General features: G+C 42.8%; 1 protein-coding gene across 3 annotated transcripts in view; it reads right to left on the minus strand.

Moving 5' to 3' along the window:
• Window positions 1-740: 740 nt before the first annotated feature.
• The window catches only part of PIP5K1A (phosphatidylinositol-4-phosphate 5-kinase type 1 alpha), a 38,832-nt gene continuing 22,813 nt past the window's right edge, over window positions 741-16,759 (minus strand). For 2 of the 3 annotated variants that reach the window (XM_081111796.1, XM_081111795.1), the window contains 11 exons: window positions 16,140-16,257; window positions 15,822-15,974; window positions 14,473-14,772; window positions 11,429-11,634; window positions 9,715-9,798; window positions 8,700-8,748; window positions 8,412-8,496; window positions 7,143-7,289; window positions 6,819-6,948; window positions 2,662-2,710; window positions 741-2,389 (listed from right to left, as the gene is read on the minus strand). In XM_081111796.1, the coding sequence (XP_080967922.1) occupies window positions 2,387-2,389; window positions 2,662-2,710; window positions 6,819-6,948; window positions 7,143-7,289; window positions 8,412-8,496; window positions 8,700-8,748; window positions 9,715-9,798; window positions 11,429-11,634; window positions 14,473-14,772; window positions 15,822-15,974; window positions 16,140-16,257 (1,324 nt within the window). In that variant the 3' untranslated portion in view covers window positions 741-2,386. The remainder of the gene's footprint in view (window positions 2,390-2,661; window positions 2,711-6,818; window positions 6,949-7,142; window positions 7,290-8,411; window positions 8,497-8,699; window positions 8,749-9,714; window positions 9,799-11,428; window positions 11,635-14,472; window positions 14,773-15,821; window positions 15,975-16,139; window positions 16,258-16,759) is intronic. The other variant, XM_081111797.1, reaches the window with a different exon arrangement.

Below are 16,759 nucleotides of genomic sequence, written 5' to 3' on the forward strand. Positions count from 1 at the left end.
ATTGATCAAAATTATACCTAATTTTTGTCAGATCAGCAAAAAAGTAGAATATATTTTTGATATGCCACAGAATTTTAGTAATTAACTTATATGTGTCAGGAGATGTAAAAGGTTGAAAATTGCTGCTGTAGGGCCATGTCCAGGGAAAGCGAGGGAATCCTAGGATGAACCAATCTCAAGCTGGCTTTCCCCAGTGTCCCTCTGCTTTGCTCCGAAACCTGAGGAAGATTTTGAGCTTTGGATTCCCAATTCCCTCAGTTAAAGTGGGTTGCAACAAGGCGACAGACCTACAGTAATTCCCTTCATATTCATTCACAGCTTTTCCTTGTCAAGTTTAAGTTAAGATGAAGGGGGCCCTAGCTGGTCTGGCTCAGTGGATAGAGCATTGGCCTACGGACTGAAGAGTCCCGGGTTCGATTCTGGTCAAGGGCACATGCCTAGGTTGTGGGCTCGATCCCCAGTGGGGGTTGTGCAGGAGGCAGCCGATCAATGATTCTCTCATCATTGATGTTTCTTTCCTTCTCCCTTCCTCTCCGAAATCAATAAAAATATATTAAAAAAAAAAAAGATGAAGGGGGTGGCTGGAAGGGAATGAAGCCATTTCTCTCAGCCTGAGTTAGACTGAGGCTGGAAAGGATGCAGCATTTGTTCAAGGCAACATGAACAGAACTTGAGCTTGCGTGGGAGGCTCAAGTTTTGAGCAGATGGTATATGAAAAAGAACCAAGAAGAAACAAGAAATCTAAATAACTGATGAAAGTTTAATACATTAAAACCAGATAATTATCACTTATATTGCATTTGCCATTTCTGAACAATACAAAGTAGAGGCAAATAGTGACACTTCATAAAAATGTTCATTCCCCATTCCCTTCCCTAAGACCCAGCCTCCCTTGAATACTCCCTCCCACCCCCTTCAGAACTTTGTCCTGAATAAAACACTTAAATACATCATAAATAGTAAATTATGAAAAAAACTAGCAAGAATTCTTTCTTTCCTTCTTGTAAAAAAGAACATGGCAGCAAAGACAGGCAGCCAGAGTCTGGCTGAGGGTGTCTAATATAGACAGTTACTCGGGGTGTGGGCTAACCTACCATCAACGTGGGGTGGGATGAAGAGGATAGTCTGGGAATTCAACAATCTGCCTGAGATGCCAGGCCCCTTCTCCTCACAGGAGGAGGAGGACCAGATGGAGAACTGCAACTCTGAGATGGGGAGGAGAGGGATTATACAGCCCCCATTCCCAACTTCTCTGCATGAAGAGAGGGGCAGGCCATGCGGCACAGCAGTGGCCTCACCGAGGCAAGAATCTGCTGGCTCCCATGAGTTTAAGAGATATTCTCTAGCTTCATAGATATGAGCTGCCTGTTAAACAGACACAGGTGACCCTCTCTCCACCTCAGCCCCACAAACAGCATAACACTGTTAGAAAAGGTGGGAAGAATAAGGAAGAAATCTCCTTTGGAGAAGGATCTAAAATTCATTTGATGTCTTCATATTTAGAAAAAACAATCAGAATACATTTCAAATTACAAAACAGTAATAATCATTATGGCCCGGCAGTGAGTAGGATCATGCCTAAGAAGAGCCCTGATCGCCTAGCCCATGACTGTCCCACTGTTTTAACAAAAGGGGTAAAGATTACCCCAGGTCCCACTCTCTCCATTCCTTTAGCCTTAAGAAATTCATCAAGAGAGGAGGAGTTAAAGAGGAGCTGCTCCAGGCAGAGCGATCACCTCTTCCATTTCTCAAACACCAAGGCTCTCCAGAAGGAACCCTATGAATAGGCATCTCTCCAACACTTCTGGAGTTTTGATCTGAACTGTCTGGCTTAAAATTGTGTGCTGTGCATTATTTTTTTCTTTTCCTTTTTAAGGAAAAAAAGAAGGTTGGAAGGTGGTTAAACATCTTCACTCCCCCAAAACTTTTACAAAGCTTACAGGGGTCACCCCTTCCATAGAGAAAGAGCTATGGTAGGGATAATGTGGCAGCCAGTCTGTCCTGAGGAAATTGAGAGTCCAGCTCCTGGTGAAAGGTAGATAAGAGGGAAGAAACCACCAAGTCCAGCAGCCCTACTTGCAGCAGGAAGAATGGGTGTTTGAAAACAACTCAATTGTAGAAGCCCAAGTTGGCCAGCTAAAAACTCGTGCCACCCAACTCGGGAGTGGAGAGGAAGCTGGTTCCTCAATTGTCCAAGGCAATATGCCCACTCATGAGGAAGGGGAAGGAGAAGAAGTTCTTCAGAAAGGAGTTGGAGAGCTACCCTAGCCTCCATTATACTCCTTTTTTGATGACCAAGAAGAAAACTCAGCATTACTGGGGCAATGGCTGACATCTTGAGATCATAGAGACAGAATCTGGTTCCAGGTCTTCTGAGGTTTTCTGCTCACTGAAAAGAGAAAGGGTGTCAAGTTAAGAATGAGGAGTATGAAATGTGGAAGGAAAGGAACTCAAGCTAATTTCAACCTGCCTGGCCGAGTTAATAAGTTTTCTTCTATTTCAACCTCCATGTCCAAGTACAGGGTACCAAAAACAAAATTTTTAAAATGCAAGATTTAGGGGCACCCAGTCCTTCTAACTTTGCCAATTAGCACCTTGCTCCACACTCCATCAGTACATCCTCTTTATACCCTTCACCTCCCCCACATCACAGACACTTACGTGGGTGAACTCTGACTCTTCAATTTCAAGCTTTTCCAAGAGGGTTGAACTAACAGGAGGGGGAAAAACAGAGGTAGAGAAAGAATTAGAAGATAAAGGAAAAAACAACAACTGTCCTCTCAAGTTTATTCTCTGTATTTCACTTCAGAATCAATTCAGCATTCAGAAAGAAGAGGCTAAGATGCTACTAGATTTAGAAACATTGTTTTAATTAACTATTTAGTTTCTGGAAACTATAAACTATTTCCTAATACCCTCTTCTTCTGTCTTCAATCCCCAGGTATGGTAGGCACCCAAATATCACTGCTGCCTGATATTCATGCCATTGTGTAATTCTCTTCTCTTGAGTGTGGGCTGGATTTAGTGATTTTCTCCTAGTGAACAGAATCTAGCACAGGTGATAGGATGCCGATTCGGAGGTTAGGTTACAAAAAGACTATAGCTTCCTTTTGGGTACATGCTCTCTTACTTGTTTGCTCTTGGGAAAACCAGTTGCCATGCTGTGAGCTGTCCTATGTAGAGGACCATGTGCTAACAAACTGAATCCTGCAAACAACTACATAAGCTTGGAAACGGATCCTCCCCTGGGTAAGCCTTCAGATGAGACCACTGCCCTGGCTAACAGCTTGACTGTAATGTCCTGAGATACCTTAAGCCAAAGACACCCAGCCAAGCCACACCTAGATTCTTAGGCTACATAAAACATGAGACAATAAATGTTTGTTGTTTTTAGCTGCTAAGTTTTGGGATAATTTGTCATAAACAATAGATAATAATATAACAAGAAATGAAGTGCTGCTGTAAGAAAAATCTAAAATGTGGAAGTGGCTTTGGAAGAAAGAAGTGAGCTTCAAGGAGAGTTTTAGTGAAAGTTTAAAAGTGTCCTAAATATACTATAGAATTTTGGACTTTAAGTGGGTTGCCAATGAGAGCTGAAAGTGAGGGAAAAAACTCGTATTAGAAAATGAAAGGGGAACCTTACAATATAGTGGAACAAAGTTTAGCAACAATGTCATCTGCAGTTATATGTAAAGTAGAATATATGCCTAATACTGGATGATCTTGTTATGGAGATTTCTAAAGCATAGTGCTACCTGATTTCTACTCCTCCTTTTTGTTGTTGTTGTTAATCCTCACTCGAGGAATTTTTCCACTGCCTTTTAGAGACAGTGGAAGGGAGGGAGGGAGGAAAGAAGGGAGACATGGATTGGAGACATGAGCCTTGAGCCCCAACTGGGGCAAGGGATCAAACCTGCAACCCAGGTACATGCTTTCAACCGGGAATCAAACCTGAGACCCTTCCATGTGCGGGCTGACGCTCTAACCACTGGAAAATACTGGCCAGGGCCTGATTTCTTCTTAATGCTTATGGTAAAATATGAGAGAAGAATAATAACTTAAGGGAAGGGTTATTAAACAAAACGAAGCCAGGACTTGACAATAGTTTTGAAAAGTCTGAGCCTCTCTAGATAGCAAACACTGCTAAAATGTAGAAGCGTCTACAGCCCTGCACGGTGTGATCAGTGGTAGAGTGTCAGCCTGTGCACAGAAGGGTTACAGGTTCAATCCCCAGCTCCTGGTCGCCTGGGGAGCATGGACGAGGCAAACAATTGATCGGTGTCTGTCTCTCTCTCCCCCTTTCCCTTTCTCCCTTCTACTGTCTCTAAAAATCAATGGAAAAAATATCCTCCAGTGTGGATTAAAAACAAAAAAAGAAAAGAAATGGCTTCAGAGTAAGACTAAAATCCAATATCAGGAAAAAGTGGTCTAAAGTTGAAGCCATGGGTATGGACTATAAAATAATTTTTTTAAAAATATATTTTATTGATTTTTTACAGAGAGGAAGGGAGATAGTTAGAAACATCGATGAGAGAGAAACATCAATCAGCTGCCTCCTGCACATCTCCTACTGGGGATGAGCCCGCAACCCAGGTACCTGCCCTTGACCGGAATCGAACCTGGGACCCTTCAGTCCGCAGGCCGACGCTCTATCCACTGAGCCAAACCGGTTTTGGCTATAAAATAATTTTTTAATTAATTTATTTTTAATCCTCACCCAATGATATGTTTTTATTGACTTCAGAGAGCGAGAGAGACAGGGAGAGAGAGAGAAATACTGATTGGTTGCCTCCAATACAGGCCCCAACCAGGTATGTGCCCTGACCGGAAATCGAACCTGTGACCCCTGCAGTGCACAGGACGCTCCAACTGAGCCACACCAGCCAGGGCTGTAAAACGTTTTTTTAAGGCCACAGAAAAATCAAAGTTGATACTTCAGAGCACATTCAGTCATAAATAAAAGGCCATTCAAAACATTCAAAAAGATTAAGGGTATGCGCCTTACAGATCCTCTCAACAACAGGATCTCTAAGAAGCAAAGGGTTTATCTGGCTGGTGTGGCTCAGTGGTTGAGTGTCAACCTATGAACCAGGAGGTCAAGGTTCAATTCCCAGTGAGGGCACATACCCAGGTTGCGGGCTAGATCCCCAGTATGGCTAGTTCCCCAGTATGGAGACTGATCAATGATTTTTTCTCTCTTCATTACTGATGTTTCTATCTCTCTCTCTCTCCCCCTTCCTCTCTGAAATCAATAAATATATATATGCATATATATATATATATATAAAAGAAGGTACTTGTAGTTGAGGTTTTTGTCCAATAGAGTAAACCCAAATCACATTCACAGGAAGTCCACCAAATCTTTGAGAGAATTATCAGTAGAAACATCACCAGCTTAGACTGAAAAGAACAAAAGTAATGCAAAATGAAAAAGGACCACTGGATCCCCCAAATTCTACTGGCAAGAAGGAGGCTAAGTGTTTAGGAAGACTCAGAAGGCAAAACAGAGAGTCCAAAAGACAGAGCTGAGAGTCATGGAGAATTATTCCCATGCTTTGAGACCTGATAAAGAAACTCGAATATTTGCTATATTTTAGGTAGCTATGGATCGATTCCTCTGTGCCTCAAATTCAGAATCTTTTTGTACAGGAATGTGGATAGGGGTTATCTAACGTCTGTCTCACCACTGTACAGTGGGCGGGTGGTGAGAAGATAGCTTGTCTCTTCATTTCACAGGTCCACAGATTGGGAGGATCAGCACTCAAGGAGCAATACCTGGGAAGCTCACCCAAACATGGAGCGAATTTGGATAACAAAATTCTGGACTTTGAGCTGATGCTATAATGGGCTGAAACTTTAGGAGACCGGGAGGGGGAATGAATTTTGCACATGGAGGGATGAGAGTCACTAGAGGTCAGGGGGCGGACTATAATAGGTGACTCTTAAGATGGCTCCCAGTGAGTCCTGCCTTCCTGGTATTCACACCCTTGTGTTATCCTTTCCTCGAGCATGGGTGAGATTTAGTGAACAGCATGGAGTACAGGTAGGAGGATGTCAATTCTGAGATTAGATGACAGAAAGAACATGGCTTCTGCTTAGGTGCATGCACTGAGGGAAGCCAGATATCTGAGCTGTCCCGTGGAGACGCCCATGTGGCAAAGAACTGAGGGAGGCCCTGGCCAACAGCCAGCAAGGAGCTGAGGCTCTCAGTCCAGCAACCCACAAAGGACTGAATCCTGCCCAAAACCATGTAAATGAACTTGGAAATGAGCCTTCAGAAGAGGCCCTAGCCCTAGCCAACAGCCTGACCACCACCTCATGAAAGACCTTTACCCAGAGGACACAGCTAAGCTGCACCTAAATTCCAGACCCACAGAAACTGTAAGATACATTTTTAATTTTAAGCCACTAAGTTTTGGGATAATTTATTATGTTGTAACAGATAATTAACACACCAGGTAACAAAACTGAAAGACAATCTTTACACTGGATTATTCTGAAAGATTGTTCACTGTCTAGGAATCTCTCCAACCTTCCATCCTACGCGGAGAACTCACTTATCTCACCAGGAGATGCAGGGCTCGCTGGGGTATTTTTACTGATTATCAGAAAAGCCTGCACACAGCTTTCCCCACCCACAAAGGTACAGAGATGTTGGCACATGCTTTAAACCCTAAAGATGAACACTAAGGAAGGTGACCCTGAAAAAGTCTAGTGAAGAACAGAAGACAATGGTCTCTGGAAAAAACAGTTAGGGACGTTCCTAAGGACCTAAAGAGAGAGAGAGAGATTACAGAGAAAGGGGCCAAGGAACCAACCTTGTAGATAACATTTGCAAAGTCTCTCCAACTACAGGTGAAAAACAGGGGTCAGGAATAGTCGAGACCTCACTGATTTTCTCCAAAGGTGGAGTCTGAGGTAAAACATCAGGACGACCGAAGTGGACGCCTGGAAAAAAGAAAGGGGAAGAAAATCAATAAATAAAAAAGAAGAAAAAATGGGGTGGGGGAAACACAGGGAAAATTATGTAGCAACTTGGCTTTTCCTGGACAGGAATAGGAAGCAAAGGTCCTGAGCAAATAAGGACTCAGAAGGAAGGGAAGGAGTGCCCGATCACATGGGAGCCCCGCCCTGGCGCTGACCTGGCTCCACTTCCGCCTTTGTTGTCACTTGTGCCTTGTGCTCCCCAGAGACCGGTGGCTGGTAAGTAATGCAGGAGTTGCCGCTGGGGCCTCCTCGCCGAGAGAAAGATGAGCCAGACCGAAACTTTTTGGAAGGAGAGGGCTTCACTTCAAAAGGGAAAGAGAGAGCCTACTTAGCACCCCCCTCAGAAACCATCACCAAGACAAGGTACAAACTGCTAGCACCCCCAACACAGACACAAAGTTGTTTTTCTGCAAAGCAGGAAGAAGGGTTAATATCAACAAAGACGGGCTCTACGAACTGCTTTTTAGAGGAAGGGGCACTTCAGTTCACTTCACTGTGGAAACAAGAGGGGAGCTAGAAAAAGGAGACACATACATCTCTCAGCGGCCTCAATGGCTCAGCTTCCACCGGAGATGTTCTCTATTCCAGCGGTCGCCACCCGGTGGTCCATGGACCACTGGTGGTCCGCGAGGTCCGAAGGTTGGCGACAGCTGCTCTATTCCATGCGCCATTCTTTAATAGTATCCTTCAGTTAAAGCTGACAAAGATGACCCTTTCACTCTATATCCTTGAGGTACTTATGCACACGGCACTATGACGACACTTTACACACTTGTTTATACATCCCTTTGAGAAGACTGTAAAAGGATTTTCCCATATTTCTTAAGACTGTGTGGCAGACTAGGTCCTCTGACTCACTGAGGGATGCCTGTGATGAGGAGATGGGAAGGAGGAGGTGGAATTTATCAGTGGCAGCAGCATGAAAGGTTTGGAAAGAAGAACATTGGTACTTTCCTATCAAAAAAGTTGAGGGAAGAGAATAAGAACACCTGCTAAGCGACATCAGTAAATGCTTCAACCATTTGAACCCAGTCTGAGAACTCCTTGGCGTTAAATTTATAAACAGAAAATAGAACACTGGTAATATCCTTGCCTACTTCTGTCCATAGAAGTCTGACTCTGCTAGCTCGGCCTGTGACATGGATCCTACACCCACACTACATATTTTTTGAAATCCCGCCAATTTCCCCAAAAAATGCCCCTCACCTCAATGACACATGTAGGGAGAGCCAGGGGGAAAGCAGCGAGCAACTTGGAAACGACTGGAACAGACAGAGTGACTGACATAAAGACAGGCAGCAGCTATCATGGAATGTGGGTAGAGCAGGAGAAGCCTCTGGCTTTGGCAGTTCCCTGATAGAGGTGTCCTGCCCCTCATCTCTTGAAGGGAGCCCCTGGGGGTTCATCTGGTAGCGGCCACTTACAGGGGATCTTCTTGAACACTGTGTTGCACATGAAGCGCTGGAACCGTTCAGCGTAGAAGCCTGGGCGATGCACCGATACGGTGTCCTGCAGAGCAGAAGAGACGGCTGCAGAGTTAAGAGATGGAGGAGGTCCAGAAAAAGAACCTCTAGTCCAAGGGCCACTTTCCCTAGGCTGAGACCCTAGTAGAAGGGTAAAACCCACAAATAAAATGAGATAATAAGAAACTGAGGGGGGCGAATCAGAAGTGAGGGAGGCAGAGGGAGAGCCTCTAGCTAATTGCTACTCACCCCATCATGTACCAGTGCTTTCCAAGAGTGCTCCAACTTCTTAACAAACCTGCCAAAGAAAATGTGTATTATGTATACATAACCTTATACTTTTTTATTTTAGGGAGTTAGAGTCAATGGTAATAGAAAAACTTAAAAAGACAGAGGCTGGGGAAGCACTCCCACTAATATACTGGCTTTCCAAAGAATAGACACCGTAGTACTTACTCAGTATAGAGAGCAAAGATGTTTCTAGGTAGGTCAATTTTCCCAAGAGAAAGGGTAGTTAACAGAGAAAGGGACAAGAATATTTACTGTAAAAGAACAGCTAGAAGAATAGATGGGCAAGCCTCTGAGAGAGGAGTTAAAATTGGATAATATTCTGAATCTGCAAACTAAGCACTGTCCAGTCCTTTTTAGTAACTGAAACCTTACAGGAGCAAAATTGGGGTCTTGTACAGGGTGTCCCAAAAAAATGTATGTACACTTTAACAGCTGATAGCTCAATTTTGAAAATGAAATGTACTTTAATAAACACTGCCTTTGTAATTATTCAAAATATGTGTATATATACATTTTTGGACACCCTATATTTCTAGTGCTTCCCTCACCATCACTTCACTGCCTCTTAGTTCCACGGACCAATTAATAGTTTTCACAGAACACAGTGACCCTCTGTGGGTCATGGAAAAGGGGAACATGTTTCCTGCTGTAACCCAATGTGAAGTATGACTCACCTCACAGGTTTTTCAGAGAGTCAGACAAATGGTATATTTTACTCTGGTGCTTCCCAGAACTGACTCAGCTTTCCACAGACGTGCATGTTATGTTTGGGAAGGTGGTGGGGTAAAGAAGCCAAAAGACAGGCAAAGATCAAGAAAATAATCACTGCTTGACACCCAATGAGATAAGCAGCCAGATAATAACTCGCTGCTCTTGGATCAGTAAGAGTTTAGTGACAAACCCATCTTCAAGAGAAGTGAGGGGTTATCTACACCCACTTTGCCCCCTAATTTGGAATCCTTATGTTTCTCACCTGTACGATTGCAGAACGTCAATGATCCCGATATAAAGCAGCAGCCTTTCCCCTTTACTATTCCGGGCAGGGATGCCACCCAGACTGAGGAAGACAAAAGGGAAAGAGAAAGACAGTCTTTCGGCTAGCAGGTAACTAAACATAATGGTCCCATCTTCCATAAGCTGGGCAAGAGTAAGAGACTTCCTCTGACCCGACCACTCTGGAGTATGTATTATAACCTCATCCTCTCCAATCTCACTATCCTGCCTCTCCCACCCCAATTCCACCAAAGAGAATCTGAAATCACCTACTCAGCAATTTTGGGAATATTTACCCAATTAACTATAAACTCCTTCCATCAGTGCTTTCATAGTTAAATCTATGCCCACTAAGACACTCTTCTTGAGTCATATTAAAGGATACCTTAAAACCAAAACCAACTAAAAAACATCTCTGGTCCCTTCAGTAACTACACATCCTTGATAGATGCATTATGGTAAGATAGATGGAAATAAGTCTGTAATAAATTGCTTTTTATGAAATTCTAATATTATTTGCAGACGTGTCTAAGACTCTGAATGATCTTTTAAAAACAAGTCTTTTAATTTTGAATAGCTTTCCTTCCCAAGTGTACTACAAATCCCAAATTTAAGATACCATCCTTTCCTTTTAGGTTCTTAAGAAAGCTTATTCTAGGCCCTGGCTAGGTAGCTCAGTTGGTTAAAGCATAATCCCAATATGCCAAAGTTCGATCCCTGGTAGGGCACATATAAGAATCCAACAGTGGCCGAAACCGGTTTGGCTCAGTGGATAGAGCGTCGGCCTGTGGACTGAAGGGTCCTGGGTTCGATTCCGGTCGGGGGCATGTGCCTGGGTTGCGGGCACATCCCCAGTGGGAGATGTGCAGGAGGTAGCTGATCGGTGTTTCTCTCTCATCGATGTTTCTAGCTCTCTATCTCTCTCCCTTCCTCTCTGTAAAAAATCAATAAAATATATTAAAAAAAAAAAAAAGAATCCAACAGTGAATACATGAATAAGTGGAACAACAAATTGATGTCTTTCTCGCCTTTTCTTTCTTTAAAATTGATAAATTTTAAGAAATATGTTTTTATTGATTTTAGAGAAGAAGGGAGAGGGAAGAGGAGAGGGAAGGAGGGAGGGAGGGAGAGAGGGAGGGAGAGAGAGAAAGAGAAACACTGATCAGCTGCCTCCTGCATACCCCCTACAGGGGATAAACATTGCAACCTGGGCATGTGCCCTGACCAGGAATGGAACCAGCAACCTCTTGGTGCATAGGACAACACCCAAACAAATGAGGCACGAGCCAGGGCTAAAATCAATAAATTAAAAAAAAAAAAAATAGCCCTAGCTGGTTTGGCTCAGTGTATAGAGCGACGGCCTACAGACTGAAGGGTCCAGGTTAGATTCTCAGTCAAGGGCATATGCCCGGGTTGCGGGCTGGATCCACAGTTGGGGGTATGCAAGAGGCAGCCAACCAGTGATTCTCTCTCATCATTGATGTTTCTATCTCTCCCTCTCCCTTCCTCTCTGAAATCAATAAAAATATATTTTAAAAAATTAAAAACAGAAAGCTCATTCTATAATCTGTAAGCATTAACATTGTTGGCTTAACTGCTGAATCAAGGCTACTCCTTCGCAGAAGCTGCGTCCCTTCCTGAAGAAATGCTATTAGCCTATGCTCTCCTTTCCTGATGACCCTGAGCCCACTCACTGGTCTTCAGTCTCCATGGTGCCGCCTCGCCGAGCCTCGCCCTGGATAGATTCCATGGCTGTGGAATAGAGAGCCTTTTGGGGAGCTGGTTTGCGTGTATCAATTGAGTATAGTGTTTCATGGGCTGAGGGTTCTCGTTGTGCGTGATCTATGTTATGGATTGACATCAGGAGGCTATAGTCCATTATCTTGAAACTCTGCAGCACCTAATGGGAGGAAATAACATGATCTGAGCCTTGGGTGGCATGAGAAGTTTTTTCAGGACCTCGCAGCTTTTCTGGTCCAGTTATTCTTGATAGTGAACCTCTAGAGCTAACCACAGAATTATCCTTTTCTTCTCCTAGTCCTTGGAGAAAAGCTATCAGCCTCCTCTTGGCTGCTCTTCATTTGTATCCCCTCAGCTTTCTTTCATTTGAGTCAACACAAAATAGGCAACTGCCTAGCTCACAAGATACCCTTTGTTCTTTCCTTCTTTCTCTTCACAAAAACATCATTATATTCTCAAGGGAATAAGAAATACATATCTGTGCGGTAAAGAATCCACAAGGAGGGTCTGGTAAAGTATACTTTGTGAAAGAGCAGATCTGTTGCAAGACCTAATACAATCAGCTTCAATTCAGTTCAATATTTACTGAATACCTACCATCTATAGGCACTGCGCTTACTAATGGGGAATACAAAGATACTTAAGAGAGTTTCTGTCCTCTAGAATGTTATAATCTAGGAAGAGAAACAAAAGTGAAAATAAATACAGTCTAATGTGTACAATGGAAGTGCTTACATAATTGAGGAGCAGTCTATAGGTCAGGAAGTAATACATACATAGGGTTATGAAAGATAAATTACAGAGAAAATAAGTCTAAGTACATAAAGGAAAGAATATTTCAAGGTCTGGAGGCATGAAACAGCATGTTATGTACAGGAAGGTATAATTTGGTATTTCTAAAACATAAAATACAAAGGCGAGGTGAGGCAGATGAGAGAGGCTGGCAGGGGTAAGACAATGACAGGTCTGATATGTTGCATTAAGGAGCTTGTATCATATCCTGTAGTTCTCACCACTTGTCCCCTACCCAGAACAGGGTGAAAAAGGGTTTATTCCCACCAGTCCAGGAGCTCACTTTGGTGTTGTACCTCAACCACTTAGGTAGGTGAATGGAGTAAGGGATGAAGAGAACAGGATTGACTCTTATGTATAGTTTGAAAAAAACATTTGTTTCACTATGTTCCTAGTCCTTACAACCAAAGGAGTCAAACTAAAATAGGCATTATCCTGAAATAGATGCAGAATAAGCAAAGCCAGTTAGAGAAAAAAATACCAGAGATGTAGAAAAATCAATAGGGGAAGATGTCACCAAAAGAAGATATGTTAAAAAAGTGGAAATAGTTAATTGTCAAATGCTTCAGAAAATTCAACAAAACCTACAAGTCCTTTCTATTTGGCATTTCTGTAGTCAATGGGGAGAGTGGTTCAACTGAAGCGATGAGAACAAAAGCCAGGACACAGTAAGTTGAGAAATATGAAAAGAGAAAGAAAAAGAAGAAATATAAGCATCATTAAATGCAGACATTGAAAAAAATCCTCCTAATTTTAAGATAGAAGAAGTAAGCTTGTTTGTGTGTAGAAAGAAAATAGTCAGTAGAGGCTGAAGCCAAAAGTGGAAAAGGAAGCAAGTTATGAAGCATGACCTTAAAGAAATAGGAGGAAATGGATCCAGAGGACAAAAGGACCTGGAATAAGCCACCAAGTTGGTTAAGAAAGGAGATTAAGGATGGTTTATAAATTAGTGATGGGGCAGGACAAAGGGATGGAATGGAATAGGAAGTTGAGGTGGTTTCTTTTCTTTTTTTTTAATATATATTTTTATTAACTTTTTTACAGAGAGGAAGGGAGAGGGATAGAGAGCTAGAAACATCGATGAGAGAGAAACATCAACCAGCTGCCTCCTGCACACCCCCTACTGGGGATGTGCCCGCAAACAAGGTACATGCCCTTGACCGGAATTGAACCTGGGACCCTTCAGTCCGCAGGCCGACACTCCATCCACTGAGCCAAACCAGTTAGGGCTGAGGTGGTTTCTTGAGAAACAAGGCTGGGGGATGGAAGTTAAAAAGTGGTTTGACAAACATACAAAGGAACAAAAACAAACTCATAGATACAGCAAGATGGTTACCAGCAGGAAAGGGGGTTGAGGGGGAGAGCAAAGAAGGGAAAGGGGGTCAGATACACGGTGACAGAAGGAGACTAGATTCAGGTAGTAAGCACATAATAGACTGTATAAATGTCGTATTATAAAGTTATACATCTGAAATTTATATTCTATTATTAACTGTTACCCCAATAAATTTAATTTGTTTTAAATGACAAAAAAAGTGGTTTAGTCCGGCTGATGTGGCTCAGTGGTTGAGCATTGACCTATGAACCAGGTTCTCATGGTTTGATTCCTGGTTTGAGGCTAGATCCCCAGTAGGGGACGTGCAGGAGGCAGCCAATCTATGATTCTCTTTCATCTTGATGTTTCTATCTCTCCCTCTCACTTCCTCTCTGAAATCAATAAAAATATGTATTTTTAAAAGGTGATTTGAAGAGAGTGCCAATTATCTGAACTCTCTGAGAGAAACAGAAAATGGATTGATGAGGGAAACTGAAGGCCCAGGTGGAAATGGATATCATACATCTATAGAGATGCCAGTACACATAGCTGTGTGAGAGTAGCCAGCTTCCAAGATATAAATTTAGATTTGGCAGGCAGGACCAAGATCTGAGGAATGATGGTGCTGGTAAATATAAGACTGTATGATTATGAAGCCCAGAGTAGATAGAGAAGGAAATAAAGCCAGATGGGGGAGGAGTCACAGAGAGGAAGTTAAAATGTAAAAGCTTAACAATGATCTAGTGTAAAAATTATTTTAAATGAAGCCTGGGAAATATGAAGTGAAGGAACACTCAAATCTCCCATAGATTTAAAGCCTAAGGACAACCAAGCTGTTTCAGTGATTGATATTTTTGGTGTCTGTGAGAGAAGGGAATCTGACAAACTCACCAAACAGTCACGCTGCAGGGTCTTACAGAGAGCATTGTACATATCAGCATCCAAAAAGAGACCATCAGGGATGTCTTGTAGGAAGTCCAGGTCTTTAAGAGTGGGGAGAGGCTTCTCTCGCTCTTTTTGGGAAGCCCGTCGTTTGTAGGTTGAGCCCTTGAGGTCATATTTGATATGCATCTTGACTGACCGTGGTAAGAGGTTATTCATTACCACAATTCGAATATTCTTACCACCTGCCTGCACACAGTACAGTCCATAGAATTTGGGCAGCAAAGTCCGAGGGTTCTGGTTGAGGTTCTAAGGGCGTGAAAACAAAAAGTAGGAGAGTAACTTAGCTGACTTTCAGTGAAATTCAAGGGCAAAAGCTGCCATCCACCTTCATTCATCTATTACTTGGGATTCAAGTACAATCTGTGTGCCCATAACCAAACACCATATACCATATTTGTTTGAAATTTCCCAATGCATTTAATGACGGGATCAGACTCTCCAATATAGTAATCAGTTAGGATACTGAATGTATGATGAGTATATTCCTTTAAGAGAGGTTTAAGAGAAGACAGCATTGAAAAAGTCTTAACTCTTAGCCCTTGGTACAGTATATTCTTGTGTATGATGGGAGGCAAAGGGGAGTCTCCTAATTTCTCCAGAATCCCCAAGAGCAGTCAGTCGAGTAAGATCAGATAGATTACTGTCAAGCGAAGTAAACAACCCCATTCTCCAATGTAGGAGCTGAGCTAAGAAAAGAAAGCAAAATCATCATTGCATCCTTTTTAAAAAAAATTTTTAAACATTATTTTATTTATTTATTTATTTATTTATTTATTTATTTATTTATTTGGAGAGAGAGAGAGAAATATTTGTTGTTACAGTTTGTCCCAGTTATTTATGCATTCATTGGTTGATTCTTGTATGTGCCCTGATTGGGGATAGAATCTTCAACCTTGACATATCAGTACGACACTCTAAGCAACTGAGCCAGGGCCATCATTAAATCTTGCCTTTGGATAGGACAGTCTAAGCCAAATAACACTTAAAATAGGACAGCCTGGCTGGCATGGCTCAGTGGTGGAGCGTCAACCTATGAACCAGAAGGTCACAGTTTAATTCCGGGTCAGGGCACATGCCCGGGTTAGGAGCTTGATCCCCAGTGTGAGGCGTGCAGGAGGCAGCCGATTAATGATTCTCATCTGTGATGTTTCTATATCTCTCCCTTCTTCTCTGAAATCAATAATAATATATATTTAAAAGTGGTGACATTGTTTTGCCCCACAGAAGACAGCCTCCCCACCCTGTCCAGGAGTAAAGAGGGCAGCAAAGGTAGCCAGTGCTCCTCTTCCCCTCACCATGTAGTATCCTGGAAGCAGCTTCTGTAGAAACTCCGCCTCTTTATGCTGGACTGTTTTAATGATGAATTCGTCATCACTGGACACGTAGAAGAGGGAACCACTAGCCCCAGAATTGCAGAGTTCAATCAGCGGCTCACTGCAGAGGGAATACTGAGCCCCAGAGAGAAGAGAACAAGAAGTTCAGAAATACCAGGACCTGCCCAACCAGAAATCAACTGCAGATGAAATTCTGTTCCAAAAGGAAACTCGAGTAAGACTATGGAGTGAGGGGGCTCCAATATAGGAGTCACAGGGTCATGAGATGCGGAAGCTTACCAAGTAATCATCAGGCCGGATACCAAATAATTCTCGAAAGTAGCGGAAAGCAACAGGTGCGTAGGTTTTGAACCGAAAGTCATTGTAGTGATGAGCAGGGGTCAGGTTGCTCCCTTCACTGTGGGGTTAAATAGAAGAAGCCATAAATTACCAGTCCCTGTTATCCAGAGAGTCCACCCTGGGAGTCACCCAGAGGCAGAGTCAATACATCCCTTCTGATAGAACCAGAGGGATTAGATGAGTCAGTTACTTAGCGGGACAAAAGCGCAACATGGGATGCTAACCCGTTTGGCTGTGGATAGAGCATCGGCCTGCGGACCGAAGGGTCCCAGATCAGATTCCAGTAAAGGACACATGTTGGGGTTGCAGGCTTGGTCCCAGTGTGGGGCATGCAGGAGGCAGCTGATCAGTGATCATCTCTCATCACTGATGTTTCTATTTTTCTCTCTCCCTCTCCCTTCCTCTCTGAAATCAGTAATTTAAAAAAAAAATGTTTTGTGTTTTTTTTTAAAAAGCACAACATGGGGATGAAAACATGAGCACATGCATGGAATTGTTTTTTTGTTTTTGTTTTTTAGGGCTCTTTAGGCCAGAGGCTCATGGAAACATCCAAAGGACAG

The sequence above is a fragment of the Myotis nattereri genome, assembly GCF_964212035.1.
Source record: "Myotis nattereri genome assembly, chromosome: 18".
Taxonomy (NCBI): domain Eukaryota; kingdom Metazoa; phylum Chordata; class Mammalia; order Chiroptera; family Vespertilionidae; genus Myotis; species Myotis nattereri.